General features: G+C 47.3%; 1 protein-coding gene across 1 annotated transcript in view; it reads right to left on the bottom strand.

Moving 5' to 3' along the window:
* Positions 1-7,903, bottom strand: part of ELP2 (elongator acetyltransferase complex subunit 2) — a 129,575-nt gene extending 121,672 nt beyond the window's left edge. Inside the window, exon 1 of the mRNA XM_054019239.1 lies at positions 7,811-7,903. Coding sequence (XP_053875214.1) covers positions 7,811-7,888 — 78 coding nt within the window. The 5' untranslated portion in view covers positions 7,889-7,903. The remainder of the gene's footprint in view (positions 1-7,810) is intronic.
* Positions 7,904-17,277: the final 9,374 nt, after the last annotated feature.

Here is a 17,277-nt window from a genome sequence, read left to right on the forward strand (position 1 = left end):
GGCATTATATCTTTGCTTGCAGCATTCTTTTCTACATCATAGTTTTGCTATCAGTACCTTCTGTCACTTTTACATATACACTAACTCGGTAAACAAGGTACTCAAAAGTAGCAAGGATCCAGCCATCCGATCTGGAGCTTTCTCAGATAAGAGCAAACACAAAATGCATTACTATGGAAAATCCCAGTTCCTTATGCCAAGGGCGCAAACAGCTTTGGTGCCCTGGATTTATATTGCAAACACATATGCATTAACGGTACACACCACTCTCATAAAATGTATTTCTTTTATTATGAACAACCTTATTTCCTGAAAAGCATTGTTAAGAATCTATCTCAATTCCCATTAAAACCCACATTTCAAGTATTTAAATTTGAGTTATAAAAATTCTTTCTGGTCTGAAAATTGTGAATATTTGTATGCATGGTCTCAGTACTATTCAATAATTTTTCCTTTTTAGAGGATTAACTACTTTTCCTCCAAACATAACAATTGAGAAGGTTGTGTGGAAGTGATTGGCTCTGTCCTGAAACACTGGGATCTAAAATGGTTGTTTGTGAGGTGGCATTAACAGGAAGAAAAGTCAAATGCATGCTCGAGAACAATTAGAAACATCAGGTGAAGGCTAAGGATATTTATTACTGTATGATAATCCCTGAACAACTTGGACTGGATGTAGTGATCTATATTGTTTATGGGAGAGTGAATGAGCTTCCAGAGACCTCTGAAATTTCACTTTATTGTGTGTCAACATTTAGAATTCTTGAGACACTATGCAGATAGCATGACTGAATTAACTCTGAAAGCAATAACAGATTGCAGCTATATCTTTGTTTAAAAAATATTTTAAAATATATCAGCACATACTTACTAAAACAAATATGTGCACAAAACTTAGTGACCTAGGAACACCCAACAAAAGATTTAACATATCCTCTGCCTAGTGAGGTCAGTGAGCAGGCACAAGATAGTGGGTGCTATCAAATCATTTCCTCTGGGGTGTGGGTTCTGTGCATTACTTTTCTTTTCATATTTTTTACTTCCTTGTATTTTTCAACCTTTAATGTTGTTCTAATTTTACTTTGCAGGAACCTCGGGCATTGGTGGTCCCTTGGTCTCTGTTTTCAGTAACAGTTTAGCGTCCAGAGGAATATGATGTTTTAGTATAACTGAAGTCATTGTAGGCTCAGTGTAGGGTATTTGCATGAAATTCAATGGCTTGTGATATCCAGAAGGTCAGATTATTTGATCTAATGGTCCCTTTCTGACCTTAAATTCTATGAAGCTTAAGGAAATGCATAGTTAAGGCACCCAATCTTAACTCAGTCCCATAGTAATACCATAAAAAAAAGACCAATAACAGAAAAACAAAAACAAAAAAACCAACCACTAGCAGAGTTTCTTTGCCTCAAAAAATGAAGAAGACCTAAAGGCTCCACATAGCCTCCTGGAGACCTCAGAGGTGAAGGCCAAAAGGGACCACCAGATCATCTAGTCGGACCTCCTACACACCACAAGCCCCCAACACCAGTCACACACCAAATCCAACAGTCCAAAATTGGTCCAAAGGAGACTAGGCTATTAGGTGCCACAGGCAGAGAGTAGGAGGGACCAAGGTGCACTAGTACCCGAGGCCCCTGTAATAGCAGGGGATTGATTAAGATATACCCTTATAACACTGGCAAGTGACCCAAACTCTGCTTCAGAGGAAGGCGAAAAACATCTAATGGTCTCTGCCAATCAGACCTGGGTGGAAATTCCTTCCCAATCCCACATATGGTGACCAATTAGACCGTGAGCATGTGAGCTATTGCTAATCTATTTTAAGTTGAAGGCACTCAGATGCTGTCAAAAACCCAAGATAGATAAGGAATTGGGAATCCATTTACCTTTCTTTTAGTTTATATTGTTGATCTAATTTATTGAATGTGCATCTGAAATATGCAACTCCTTGACCCTCCCCTTTGCTATAGAACCTTGGTCAAAGCTCTAGTTATATATTATGCCTAAATTACTGTGATTCTCATTTGACTGGAATCCTTTCTTCTAACTACAGTCTTCATTCCATTCAAAGTTATGCAACTAAATTAATACTTCACTGACCTCCTATTCTCAAGTGTCATTCAGCTTCATTGGTTGTTAATACATTTAAGGATTTATTTAAGGATTAAATTAAAATAGTTTGTTTTAAGTTTCTTCTCACCATTACATCATCTTATTCAACAGAAACTGATCAGGTAAGATCAAGGTAGGGGCCAGATCCCTTTGAGTACTGTGTTTAGTTCTGGGCCTCTCAATACCAGAAAAATGTTAACAAAATGGATACAATTTAGAGAAGAACAAGAAATAATTAAAGAGCTGAAATGTGAAAGTTTTTAATCCTTCACCCTATATCCAAGGGGCTATTGTGATGCCATGGCCCTTTAAGAGCACAGTCTCCAAGCTTTCTGGGTCTCTGAGGACTACTCCAAGACCTAACTAAATGTGGGCCTCCAGATGTCCAGCTTTCTCCTTCCCACCTTGCAGAGTAAGACCTGTGGGTCTGTTCCATGGGCAGCTCCTTGCCAGGACTCATGGAACCTCCTTGAGATCATCACTGGCCTTAGCAGCCTCCCCTCTCTGTCTGAGAATGCAGCGTTTTATCCAGCTGTTGCTAGTCAGCCACTTGGTCACAGCTGGGGAAGTCACTGTTCTGGCCATTAACTCCTTCATGGCTCCTGCAGTGTGGGGTTTATGCACTTTATCACATACACTTATTAGGAAACCTTAATAGAATGATATCTGTATAGTTTGGCTAAGTGATATCTGAGGAGTGAATACAAGGCTGTGAAAGGTGTAAGGATTAAGTTGTTTATCTTAATCCAGAGATGACAGATATAAGTATTTAGTTAAGATTTGTGGGATGATATAGAACAAAAAATTAGTTGGAGTATCAAAACAATGTCCTCAAAATTAGATCTCTGAGAGATTATCAACAGTGTCCAATGGAAGTGGTGGAAGCCCTCATTTGAACCATTTAAAACTAAACCAGACACAGAACATCAAACAAAATAACCCGAGTTTGTATTTTCAGGCACATGACTTATAAATCTCACATGCTAAAGGTGCATTGAGGCATATTATTTTTGTCATTTTTCTTTCAATCACAAAAATAACCACTGCAGTATATTTTTTTTAAAAAATGTCAAGAGCGAGATGTCTAGAAAATGAGGGCAAAGTCACTTTAGTGTGCTAGCAATATCTATAAGGTATTTTGTATATGAGAATGTTTGAAAGACCCAAGCAAAAAAGGCAGATACATTGAGAAATCAGCATCTACATTGGAAAGAAAATGTGATAAATATATGCTTTCTCACAGACAGCAATGTGAATGCTCTGGAAGGAAATGTTTACCTTTTATGCTATGCTTGACTTTTGCACTTGCTATACTTTAATGTTTAATGATTAACATAATATGACCTGAACTATGCTAGAAAGGTATCTTTTACATTATTTTGAATATATAAAAAGGCAATGCAGTGGGAAATGTACTCTAGCCAAACTGCAAAGCATGGAAAAATAGAACCTTAAAGCTTTCGCTTTCCCCATCCTTTTTTTTTCCCTTGTAGGCCAGTTTCATGAGCTACGTGATCAGGGGTGCTAAATTTGTCATCTTGTTTCATATAAGCTTTGAATCTCTTGGGGTTTGAGTTCATTTTGTTTTGTCAAAACAAAAACAGGAACAAAACATTAACTCAGCAAATATGGGTTTTCAAAAATTCCCTGTGAGTTTTTGAAGTGAAATGTCATTTTCAAAAATTTATTCAACCAGAATCTTCAAAATTTGCCTTTTTGCGTTGTTTGGTGTGGAGAGAGGAGACAGAGATAGTCATTTCTGTACTATTAGACAGCCACTGCTCACAGCTCCACAGTTAAGATTGCATTATAAAACATGCTTAAAATTAACACACAAACTTCTGTTAACATGGAGTTAAGGTTGCAAGCATTTGCTACTTCCCTGTGCCTTTCCAGAATGTGAGAGTTGTATTCTCACCAATGTCAGAAAAAACAGGAAATGCACAGTTCTCATGAAACATTGTGTAGCTCTATTAGCTTTGGGAACATTATAGTACCTGACTCTCCCTCACCCCACCATTGGGGTTAATCACTTCCACTGCAGACCAACTGCTACTGCCACCTTTTCAGCCTCTGCAAAGTACAGGGCAGGCACAGGGAGACCTGGAGGGCATAATTCTGCAAGTTCTTCATCTCCCTTGTTGACAACACACTATCCTCTACTAGTGAAAACAAATTAGCAATTGCCTCTCCAGCTATGTCTGACTGAACTTGCTTGCCATTTATCTGGCCGCTTAGATTTACTTAATACTTTATTATCCCTTTGAGCAATTGATTCGCTGTATATTGATTTGTCAACTGATCACTTACATTTTCCATATAATATATTATTTCAAGCCCCATTTGTTTTCTCCTTAATTAAATGTCTTGCCTCTGTATATATTTAATGATTAGTTCTTTGCTCAATTGATTTTCTGTGTATTCAGTTAATTCATAGCTCTAATTTTTGTCCTTCATTAATTATTTCCCTGTTCATGTGATTTATCCTTTCTTCAAATACTGTATTGAGTCACTAGATTTTGTTTTTTTCACTTCTAACTATCATGACTATTGAAGTAATCTTCTGCTGGCTGCCTGATCTCCATCCAATTCCTCTACTCTGCCTTCTCCATCCCTTCTCCCTTTCTCCTTCCATTCTTCCCTCCCCCCCCCCCCCCCAGCTCTTACTCTTACCAGCAAATGAGATCTCCCCCAGCCCTGTCCCTGTCCTCTCTTCTCAGTCTGCCTCTCCTATCCTTGGTGACTTCAGTTTTCATATCAGTGCCCCATTTGATGTATTTGCCAACTACTCCTTGGATTAATTCTCCCATTCATCAAAAAAGCCATTCATTTGACCTTATATTCACTAAAACTCTGTCCTCTAATCTCTCTGAATTCTCTGGCTCTGGCCACCACCTAATCTCATTCAGCATTGTCTATGTCACACCCCGTCCCGCCCGTCCAGCTGACCTTCCCCACCTCCAGTCGTCTGAAGCCTGCTCCCTCCCAGCTTTCTCATCCTTCACTTCATTAGACTCAGATGTTCACTCCTAGTCTGATCTCTTCCCCACCCTTGACACCCATGCGTTTCCCTCTCCTTCCCCCACCCCCACCCATAGGCTAGAATCACATGCATTCAGTTATCTAGGATCATACATATCCAACCAAAGAGGCTGTACCAAAGGAATCAGAAGGCGATGATTGATTTGCTCACCCATGGCCTCACCCATGGAAAAACCGTGGCATCTGGAAATGTACAAACGTTCAACTGGTAAAAAGAATACTTTTTCCAGTGCAACTTATGGATGTGAATTGTGGGAAATTAATGCTTCTGGCAAGGAGAAAATTGAAACCTTTGAGATGAGGTGTTCGTGGGGACACTTGCCTATCTTATAGGTATTCATCTTTTTTCTTGTTCATATTAGAAATGTTATTGGAGAGAAGTCAACAGGAGCAAACTTATGTACTTCGGTCACATCAGGCATAGAAATGGAAATAACCTCAACAAAGTTATAATGGAAGAATTGGTGTCTAGTAAGAAGAGAGCCTGAGACATAACCCCTTGTATCAGAAGCCTGGTGTGAGGCCTCAACTAAAGTAGTAGTCAAGCCTTGCTAACATAAAGCAAAGTTAGCAAGAGACAGGCCATGAGCAGAAGTCAGACTCTGCCTGTGTGCAGGCTCACAGAACCTGATAAGAACAGGGCTGATATTGCAAAAACACACACATTCCTGAGAAGTGCTAGGCACAGGACATTCACGCAAGCACATTCCAGAAGGGTGGTAATAGAACACCCCATACCAAGTTTGGTACAAAACACACTTCCCGAAGATAATGAGAACACAATGACCCCTCCTAAAGATGAGGTCAGGATGACAGTGTGATAGAGATATTTTGATTGAACCAACGTGTGCAAGGTAATGGGTGGTAACAACTCACATCAGGAGTAACTAACTATGTCAGAGGGGCCATATGTAACTTGTTTGTATTGGGGTATAAAATGAAGTTTCAGAGGGAGTCTTTTTGACTGGCCTAGGGGATAATGGAAAGTCCCATCATTAACTGAGCTAGTCCAGTCCACGTGTTAGTGTACCTGTAACCATTGAGCCATGGCATTAGGACCATGCTTCATTGACCATAAACATGACCGAGTGTCTTCACTAACAGGTCTGTGGTTATTGGGCAGTTTGATGGAGGTTTGCTGTGCCAATTATCTGCACAGAGCTGGGATAGCACACAGAGAGAACATACACACACCGCCAAACATCTGACAACATGGCAGTGGGTCATCCTTGTAGATTTGGAGATGACCAGTGAGGAGATGATTAGATAGTGTGTGGCAGATCACTGGAAGGGCAGCTGCTGAGTGCTCAAAACTACTGATAGATAGAGAAGGCTTCCAAAAATTCTGCTATGATGTCACCAATATTCAAACATAAATAAATGGATTTTACTTACACACACACACACACACACACACACACAAGCTGCCCAAGTATATAGATAATTTCCTCTTAAGAGTTTATGTACATACAAATTTGCAGTGGTTTAGTTAAAATGATGCAAATGCCTAGATGGCCCCACTTACAGTGGTTTTACAATAGTTATATTGGTTTAGCTTGCCTTTGTAAATTTAAGCTAATAAAAAAACAGCTTTAAATCACTGGAAGAGTGTCCTCATGAAAAGTTGCACTAATTTAACTAAATTAGTTTAAAAATCACACCTTTCATTTAATTGGTGGAACTTTGTATGTGGACCATGTGTAAGGGTATGTCTTCACAGCAATTAAGCACCTGCGACTGGCCCATGCCAGCTAACAGGTTCACAAGCAGGGCCAGCTTTAGGCCGATTCCCCTGAATTGGGCCCTGCGCCCAGTGGTGAGCTGGAGCCGGTTCCCAAGCTCCAGCAGCTGTCCGCCCCACCCCCGGCCACAGCTCACCTCACCTCCCCCTCCTCCCCTGAACGCTCCGCCACCTTTCTCCTCCCCCTCCCCTGCTTCCTGCAAATCAGATGTTCATGCAGGAAGCCTGGAAACAAGCAGCGGCAGGTAAGCTGGGGTGGGGGGGCGTGAGGAGGGCTCCAGGGAGCGTGGCGTGGCCCAGTCTGGCTCTGGCCCAGCTCCGACCCAGACCCGGCCGAGCGGCTCCCTCCAGACCTGGCTGAGCAGCCCCAGCCCAGCCCAGGCCCCAACTCTGGCCAGGTGGCGCAGCTCCGGCCTGGCCCCAGCCCCGACTCTGGCCGGGTGGCACAGCCCCGGCTCCAGGTTGCCCAGCTCCGGCCGGGCGACGTGGACCCGGCTCTGGCCTGGACCCCAGGCCCGGCTCCGGCGGGGGTAAGCAGCATGGTAAGAGACTGGGGCGGGGGGGGGGAGTTGGATAAGACAGGGACAGGGAGTCCCGGGGACAGGGAGCGGGTGGGGGGGGTTGATTGGGCAGAGGTTCTGTGGGGGGGGGGCAATCAGGGGATGGGGAGGGGGGGTTGGGTAGGCATGGGAGTTCCGGGGAGTCTGTCGGGGTGGTGATGAATGGGGTCAGGGGACAGGGAGCAGGGTGAGTTGGGTAGGGGGTGAGATCCTGGGGGGCAGTTAGGGTGGGGGGTCTTGGGAAGGAGTGGTCAGGGGACAAGGTGGGGGATTGATGGTTGCGGTTTCTGAGGGGGGGTAGTTGGGGGCAGGACATGGGGGGGTCAGATGGTGGGGGGGGGAATGTACTCACCGGACGGTTCCCTATCGGGTCTTCGGCGGTGGGTCCTTCAGTGCCACGGAAGACCCGGAGCGCCGCCAGGTGAGTCATCCCTGCTGGGGCCCCATCGAATCGGGCCCCGCACTTTTTAAAGCCGGCCCTGTTCACAAGGCTGTGGGGCTATAAAATTGCAGTGCAGACATTCAGGCTCAGGCTGGAGCCTGTGCTCTGGGACACTACTAAACCCCACGAGCCTGAGTCAGCTGACATGGGCCAGTTGTGGGTGTTTAATTGCTGTGTAGACATACCCTATGTGACCTGGGATGCCTGGGGAAGCCCTCGCTGAAAATGCCATGGTCAGGGTATGCTGCAAAAAGGAGAACTCATTCTCCGAAAACTGGTGGCTAACACTAAAGTTAAACTCACCCACCAGTCACAAACTGTGCTTCTGATCCCCCACACTGATTATCGAGGAGCTAAAAAAGTAAATCACACAGCCCCCTTTATTGCATTCCAGTTCTCCGGCTCCCAATCAGCACCTAGGTCCAGTACAGTAAGAAGTTATTTAAAAACTCTGCTCACATATACAAAATGTTCTTCTGACCCCAAAGGGTCAGCCACGTTACCAGGTCAATACAATTTTGGATCTTACCCAAAATACCATGCTGCCAGCCAATCCTTTAGTGTCTAAAACTAAAGGTTTATTATAAGATGAAAAAAGAAGAAGAGAGTTGCTAAATGATAAAGCAATCAGATACAGAGATTTTAAAGTCCATGTCTCAGGTTCTTAGCAGTATTGGTGAGTTTGCTGGCTTGAAAGTCCCTCTGGACACATCCACAACTTGGATGGGTCATTCGTTCCTTTGTTCAGAGCTTCATGCGGTAAGAAGCAGGAATGAAGACAAAATGGAGAAGATGCAGCTGCCCTTTATATTCCTTTTGCCATGTGGCTTGTACTTCTTGTGTCCAAAACACAAGCTTCACAGCACTTGGCATGGAAAAGCCTTAGGCCTTGGCTACACTTGCAGCTGTACAGTGCTGTGAGGTAAACCTGTCTTTGTACAGCTGAGTAGGGAAAAGCACTGCAGTCTGTCCACACTGACAGCTGCCAGCACAGTGGTGTGGCCACATTTGCAGCTGTGTTGGGAGCGGTGCATTATGGGCAGCTATCCCAGCATTCATGTGGCTGCAACGTGCTTTTCAAACGGGGGGTGGGGGTGGATTGGATTGTGACAGAGAGTGTGGGGGGGAGAGTGTGCTTTTTGGAGCATGTCAGCTCTCTATTTTGCAAGTTCCGAACTCCTGGCCCCCTGCTCATTCATTTACTCACTCAAAGCAAGCTGCAAACTGTTTGCTTTTCTCTGCGGTACGAGCTTTGAAACCGGCACTTCCGCATTCCTGCAGCCGGTCACAACAATGGAGAGGATTGGCCACTTGACAAAGTGATTAGTACAGTGCTGCAAGCGTTTACACTCACACCTGTGAGTCATGGCCACTCCGCTGCAGCTGCTATTCCTCTCGGAGATGTGGAGTACCTGCAGCGGTGTACCCAGGGAGATACAGCGCTGCAAGTGCCCTGCCAGTGTGGACGGGGAGTGAGTTACAGCGCCGGGGGAGGCTTTACAGCGCTGTAACTTGCAAGTGTAGCCAAGGCCTTAGAGTTCTGTCCATAGGCATGCCTTGCTGACTCATAAGGTGTAGCCCCGGGCTTTTTCAATGAGTTCATTGTACAGCTGATGACCCTTGATGGGCCGTCAAACAGGCTAGGCAACTGCTGCTGCCAATCTGTCTGGGGGTGTCATGTACCCTACATATCTATAACTCACAATACAAATGTGATACAAACATATAAATACCTCATTGGCACCTGATAAGCCATGCTAGAACTTCGAGAGGCACAATGCCTATAAGCCTGCCAAGGGTCCCAATAAGGCCACTGGGATGGTGGGAAGGGTCCCAGTGGTTGGTACCATGGCTGCCCATATCAGGGAGGTTGAGGGTCAGCGAGACGGTCGGTTGAGGTCCGTACTGGTAAGGGGTGGCACAGGCAATAGACGTACTGGGCATGTCCATCTGTCACCTAGATAGATTCTTTACAGCTGAGACAGTTCCTGAAGCCCAGTGAACATAGGCAGTGGGTATAATAGGCATGGGGAGGCTCTGCCTCCCCTGGCACTGCCATGCATGGCCACCAGACCTCCGGTTGCGGGATTTGGCGGGGGAGTTTTTGCTTTATTATGCCCCATGGAGGTTCCAGGGTGGTTGAGGAGGTGGTATGTGCTATTCAGCTTACTGATGAACCCAGGAAGCTGAGTAGTACATACCACCTCCTAAGCCGCTCCGGAACCTGCATGGGGCATATCAAATGTGTCAGGAAGAGATGCTTTTCCCTGCAAAAACAACAAGGAGTCTGGTGGCACCTTAGGTGCCACCAGACTCCTTGTTGTTTTTGTAGATACAGACTAACACGGCTACCCCCTGATACTTTTTTCCCTGCAGCGACTTGGGTCTGGGGATGGGAGAGGAGGGGAGGCGTGGCTAGCCCAGGGCTTCTCCAGGCAGGGGGGGGGCTTGGGGCTTTGGCCAGCCCGGGGTTTGTGGTTCCAGCTGTCGGAGGTGAGGGGATCTTGGGGTTCCAGCCATTGGGGGGGGGAGGAACTTGGGCAGAAGGGGCAGAGCTGGGGGCTAGCCTCCCAAAAGGGGGGCTCTACCCGCTGCCCATGCCAGTGAACTGGGCATAACCTATCCAGGGGGTCCCCAGATAAGGGGAGGAGTTGGACAAAAAATAAAGTTTAAATTAAAGATATTTTTAAGTAACAGGATAAAAGAAGGGAAATGTAAAGGAAACTCTAAGTAGTAGTTAAGAAAAGGAAACGATTAGTAAGTCTTTTGAACGTTAACAATCTGCTAACAGACAGCTAAAGTTCCATCTCTATCCAAGGGCTGTTGAGAAGGAACTGAGGGGGATTCGCGTGCACAACACTGGTTAGCCTCCTGGCAGAGCATGGGGGGTGGGAAGGACAGAGGGGGACTGGGAGACAGCCCATGTGCGGGCTGAACGGACACTGCTACCAAAATTCTCCAATCAGCAGCACAGGGATGCAAACACACCTTCAGTGGAGCACTCATAGGGACACTACTCGAAGAAGAACTTAAATATTATCTTATAGCATGTGATAAAGAAATTATAAATGGGATTAATGCATGCAGCAACTTACAAGCATTGTATAAAGACTAAACACATTGTTATAAGTTCAATACACATCTTAATCATACTAACACACAGGGAACAGATCGGTTTCCAGCAATGAATTTGTTAGTGCTTGGCTAAGGCCTAAAGCCTTGGCAAGAGTTGGAACGTAGTTTGCCAGTTTCACAGTGACCCATATCCTTCTTAAAACAAACATTGTTTACTTAATAGTAGGAACAAAGCTTTGGAGAGAAAGGCTTTTAAAACAACAAACAGTCTACACACATCTCTATCTTACCTCAGGTCCTACCATCATGGTGACCTAGGCAAGCCTCGCTTCTCCAGACACCCCCAACCATTTCCTGGGTCTGGTTTTAGCCTGGTTCTCCCATTTGCTGTCCTAAGGGAATGTTCCTTTTAAACTCTGCCTGTGTTTGCAGGACCTCAGTCATTCCTGATTAAATCAGTTTCAGAGGATGTCCAGAGAAAGAGGATAAGTCTTAGCTGCAGAGTTAACACAGGGTTTTATGCAGATGTTGCGCCTAACCCTCCTCCCATCCACACACAATTCCTTCTTGCCCAAGTTTAGTGGAGCTTTCCACCCAGGGCAGCTGGCTCATCTGGGGCTGTAGGCTAAAATCCCAGTGAGGCTTTCACTCAGTTAGTAGCCCACCCATTTTGCAGAGAGGATATAGGCTAAACCACTTGAGCGCTATAAGTGCAAATACCACTTTGCATCCAGAAGGGTAGACAAGTTCTCCCACAATTAACCGAGACAGAATCACAGAATGCCTCCACTTACTGCAGCACAGAGAACCATGGACTGTATCCCCAAAAGTCCTGGCAATACAAATGGGTGAATGCAGCACCAGTGAGGACACAGTAACTCGGGTAAGGCTGTGCAGTGTGGCTGCACACTCCTGGGCAAGGCTGACCCAACTGCTGATTTACTGGAGTTAACTCTGCAATCAAGACATACCCTGTGAGAGAGTGATCAAAGCTAACAGTTCTGGCACTGTCTCTTAACAATTCTTAAATGTTTGCTCAGAGGTAGCTATTTTGAGCCATTCTTCTCCTTGCTACCTGACTTCCAGACTAGGGTTACCATACGTCCAGATTTTCCCGGACATGTCCGGCTTTTTGGGGCTCAAATCCCCGTCCGGGGGAAAATCCCAAAAAGCCAGACATGTCCAGGAAAATAGGGAGGGAGGGCTCGGCAGTGCGGGGCCGAGGCCACTGGGGCTGGGGCCGGCGGTGCTCGGCAGGAGCCGGGGGTGCGGGGCCGGGGCTGGCGCGGGGCCGGTCCGGGGTCAGGCCGGGGTCGCGGGGCCGGTCCGGGGGCTGGGAGCCGGGGGCACGGTGCCGGGCCGGGAGCCGGGCCGGGAGCCAGGGGTGCGGTACTGGGCCGGGCCGGGCCGGGAGCCAGGGGCGCGGTGCTGGGCCGGGGGCCAGTGCCCCAGGGCCCGAGCCAAGCCGGATGGGAGACGCGGGGCCAGAGCCTCTTGGCCTGGGCCGGCCGGCCGCCGGAGGGAGCCGCTCGGCCGGGGGGCCGGACTGGGCCGCGCTGCACCCCACCCGAGCTTACCTGCTGCCTCCCTGTTTCAGGCTTCCTGCGAACATTTGATTCGCGGGAAGCAGGGGAGGGGGAGGAGCAGGGGGCGGAGCATTCAGGGGAGGGGGCAGAGTTGGGGCAGGGCTGAGGGCGGGGAAGGGGTGAGGTTGGGGCGGGGCCGGGTCCCCATGGAGTGTCCTCCTTTTTAAAAATTAAAAGATGGTAACCCTATTCCAGACAGACCCCTACTGAGCTGAACTAATATATTCATACAGGGCATGTCCACACTGCAGCTAGGAACATGCCTGGGTAGACATGCTAAAAATAGCAGTGTGGATGTTGCAGCATGAGTGATGGCATGGGTACAAGTCCACCCAACCTCCTGGGTCCGTACCCAGATAGCTAGCCTAAGCTGCTGCCCGTGCCACAACATCCACTCTGCAATTTTTAGCATGCTTGCTTGAGCAGAGCTAGCATGTGTCTGTCTATCTGGGCTGGGAGGCACATGGTTGTACATTCCGTGCTAATTGATATCCTTCACCTTGACCAATCTTTTGCTGGTCTTTTACCTCCATTGCTTTTACTGGGATTTTAACTCTGCTAATGGGTACTGAGCTGACCTCCATTTTATCTTTAAGTTAAAAGCTAAGTTAATTTTAATGTAAGAGATCTTTCTTTACTTTAGTTCACTAACAAGTAACTGAGCAGATTACCCCTCTTAGAGTATGTATACACTGCAATGTAAGCCCAGGGTTAGTGGGACTCGAGTCAGCTGACCCTGGGTTAGAAAACCCAGGGCTAAAGCATCTAAACTGATGTTAACCCTACAATAAGAATTTTCCAACCTGGGCTTGAAACTGGAACTCTGACATCCACACTGCAGCAGACAGACCTGAGTCAAACCAACCATATCCCAGACTCCCTATCACCCTCCCGACATGTGACCACTCTAGCCCTTGACTGTGGTGCACTGTGGGAAAGTTTTATTGCCCACCCTGCTGAGCAACATGGAGGAGGCATCTTTTCAAGAACTTCTCTTGCTTGCACTTTCATTCTTGTCAGGTAATGGGCAGAGCTTCTGTGAGACGCTGGTGGACATTTCAGCAGTGTTTTCTGACCCACCAAAGGCACCTGACAGAGCTTATGATGGATCATGAGGCAGGGGTGCTGGATCCTTGCCAACAGTGGGGAGGCTGGGAGACCAGGAGCCTCTGGTCAAGCTGGAACAGGGCCAGGGAGCCCACTCAGGGTGGAGTGGGGGGTGAAAGCAGCTCCCTGCCTGTGTCCCTGCCCCCGGACCTCCCACCCAGGGCAGGTGGAGGGACCCAGGCTCCCCACAGCTGCCTGTGGGGCTCTCTCTGAGTCGGCTCCAGCCAGGGGGTGGGGCCTCAGAGCTTCAGCCCGGCCATGATCAGAGCTGCGTGGGCAGCTGTAGGGAGCTGCAGCGGATCCTCCACCGTCCTGGGCAGGGAGGCCCGCCAAGAGCAGCAGCCCATGTTCCTGCCCACCAGCTCCCTGCCCAGGGCAGGTGGAGTGTCTGCAGCTCCTCACATCTGCCCATGGCACTGCTCTTACCATGGCCAGGCTGTGGCTCCAAGGCCCCACTCCCTGGCCAGAGCCGGGTCAGGAAGAGCTGCATGGGCAGCTGTGGTGAGCTGGCGCAGAGTCATGAACCCTCCACCTCCACTTGCCCTGGGCTGGGTGAGGAGCCCAGGGGGCAGGGAAAAGGGCTGGGGACTGCTCTCAGCCCCCCCCTCCCCCCACACACACACACACACTCCAGGTAGGGGGAGGGTCTCCCACAACTGCCTGGGCTTCCCTCCCTGGCTGGGCTCCACACTGACCTGGCAGCGGGGCCTTGCGGGGAAAGAGGAGGGGAAGGAGGTGGGGTCTGCCCCAGTGAAAAGTGGGAGGGCCATAGTCCCCTGGCTCCCCGGGTTCCGACACCCCTGGGAGGAGACAGAGGAAGAGGAGTACCCAGGCATGGCAGTCTCAAACTGGCTGATGTTACTCATTACCCCCAGTATAGCCACTGATGCTGTAGACTGGTGCTTCTGGTGCAGGCCACAAGCACAGGCTGGTGGGGATCACCACCTCATGCAGCCCTTGGATGACCAGCAGTTAGGACAAAACCTTCACATGAAGAAAGCCACACTTTTGGACCTTTATGAGCAGCTTGTCCTGGCCCTCCAGCATAAAGACACGTGCATAAAGGCACCCTTGCATGTCCAGAAGTGGGTTGCAATAGCTACCTGGAAGCTGGCTGCCCCAAACTGCTACAGGGCTGTTGCCAACCAGTTTGGTGTTGGGCTATCTACTGTGGGTAAAATGATGGCAGAGGTTTCTGAGCCAATCAGCTGTGTAGTTTATCCCAAGGTGGTGGCCATAAAAGATATTCCTGAGGTAATTGCTAGCTTTAAAAGAATGGGGTTTCCAAAGTGCACCGAGGCCACTGATGGGAATTGTGGCTGTAGTTTGCCTCTCTCATGGAGCACTTGAGTACATGAACTACAAGGGTACTACCCCCTTGCAGGCCCTCATAGACCACAGAGGGCGTTTTATTAATATCAATGTGGGCTGCACTCAGAAAGTTCATGATGCCAGGGTTTTTCCCCAGTCAGGGTTTACATTCAGGGACAGGCTGGGACTTATAAATGACATGACCACTTATGAAAGGGGAGATGGAGGATGATTTTAAGTATAGATTGATATTAGGAAGTGATTGAGGTGTGGATTGAAGTACCTAACTGTATAGAAGAATAGTGTTTGCTTTCTAATGGTCCCTCATACTGTGTTTACCTTTATTATTTCTAATATAGATATGATGAGATGCAGTGATAGCAAGAAACTTTCTGAATGACATAAAAAGCTTTATTTATAAATGTGTATTATAAAAGTACAACATTCACCCATTGCGAGGCAGGCCAGCTGCCATTACCACACCAAAACAGTACAATAGAACCTCAGGAGTTACAAACAGCAGCGTTATGAACTGAGGTTTGTAATTGACTGTCATTTGGAACCAGTAGAACGCAATCAGGCAGCGGGGGGTGGGGAGGGGGGGGGAACAAACAAACAAAAAAACCCACACTACAGTACTGTGTTAAACAAACCACTAACAAGGTAAAGGGAAAGCAGCATTTTTCTTCTGCATAGTAAAGTTTCAAAGCTGTATTAAGTCAAGGTTCAGTTGTAAACTTTTGAAAAAAAAAAAAAAAAACCTAATGTTTTGTTCAGAGTTACAAACATTTCAGAGTTATGAACAACCTCCATTCCCGAGGTGTTTGTAATTATGAGGTTCTACTGTAGTAACAAGAGAACCTTTCCACAACAAAAAGTGAATGAGCAAGTGCAAACAGTGAAACCATGTACAAGACAGAAACCCCCTACCATTGTACATCCCCTGGCCCTCAGTTCTTCTTTCCCCCTATGCCACTCACTTAGAGCCAGGGGATGGGGTGGAGGTACCATAAAGGAGGGGGTCAAGATGGAGGATTGCCTGGGGCTAAGTTGCCCTGTCCAGCTGCTTATGGGGCCCAACTGCATGGGCCACCCAGCCATGGAGCTTCCCAAGCTGTTTCTGGACTGTATCCCAGCATACAGCGTGGGGGACTCAAGCAGTGGTATTTGTGAGGAAGCAGGAGCCAGTAATCTTTTAGCCATTATTGATATCAGCCACTCAAACAGTTCTCACTGGTGAGCTTTGTTCTCCTCCTTAGCCGCTGTTCCTGTTCCAAGAACTGAATAGCAAGCAACTGCTCCTGTGGTGAAACACCCTGCCCTCAGGCTGTGCAGCTAGCCTCAGCCTTTCTTCTTGCCTCTCAGCATGCCTTTTCTCAAGCCACAAGTCCTTCTGTTTCTGGAGCTGCTTGTTCACCCTCTCCAGGACTTCAACCATAAGTTCATCACAGAAACACTTCATCTCCGAACGGTTCTGTGACGGTACATTGGGCCAGGCTTATACTGCACTGTGGGTAAGCTGCAGAGGTACAGCAGCGAGTGGAAAGCAGTCAGTGGCCTTGCTACAAAAGCTTTTTTCTACCATTTCAGGCCTTTCATATTTTGGAGGACATAACGGTTCTTGTGGTGCCTGACAGGCAAAGGGAGGTGTTATTCCAAGCTGCCGATAGCAACCTGCTGTGGATGCAGCCGAAGTATTCAAACATACAGTGACTGAACAGCACATCTAAGTCAGCTACTGACATGGCCCTGGAAAATTATGCTCTTCCCTGAAACGTGACTGCCTATCTAGAGCTCCTGCTTCAGAAAAAAAGTTTGCAATTATCAGCCCCAGGGATTGGGTCAGAATTCATGAGGGAGTCAATAGGATGTTGCTTTAGCTTCCACATGGCTTACCCTGTTATGGCTGCAGGCAAACACACAGAACCCAACAGCCTTCCCCCTCCCTGTCCACAGCACATTTCTGAACAAAATTTCAAGCCACAGTCATACCAGGGAAAAATGATTTTGTCACCTATGGATTGCATGGCCTCCCTTTAACTGAAATGGACTAGATTTGGAAATGGAACACATTTCCACCTCCCCCACAGTTCACTATTTCCCAGCAGTTCATTACACTGTTGAGTGATTACTGAGCAGCAAACTTACAAGCATAGCAATAGAAGGTTATTATTTTTATGAAACCTGAATGACCCAAGCAAAAATCTGTGCCTTTCCAGTAAAAATAATTTTAAAGGTGTTCTTTACTCCTGAGGGAATTCTGTGCCAAAAAATTACACACACAATATTTTAAAATTC

The sequence above is a fragment of the Malaclemys terrapin genome, chromosome 2, assembly GCF_027887155.1.
Source record: "Malaclemys terrapin pileata isolate rMalTer1 chromosome 2, rMalTer1.hap1, whole genome shotgun sequence".
Lineage (NCBI taxonomy): Eukaryota > Metazoa > Chordata > Testudines > Emydidae > Malaclemys > Malaclemys terrapin.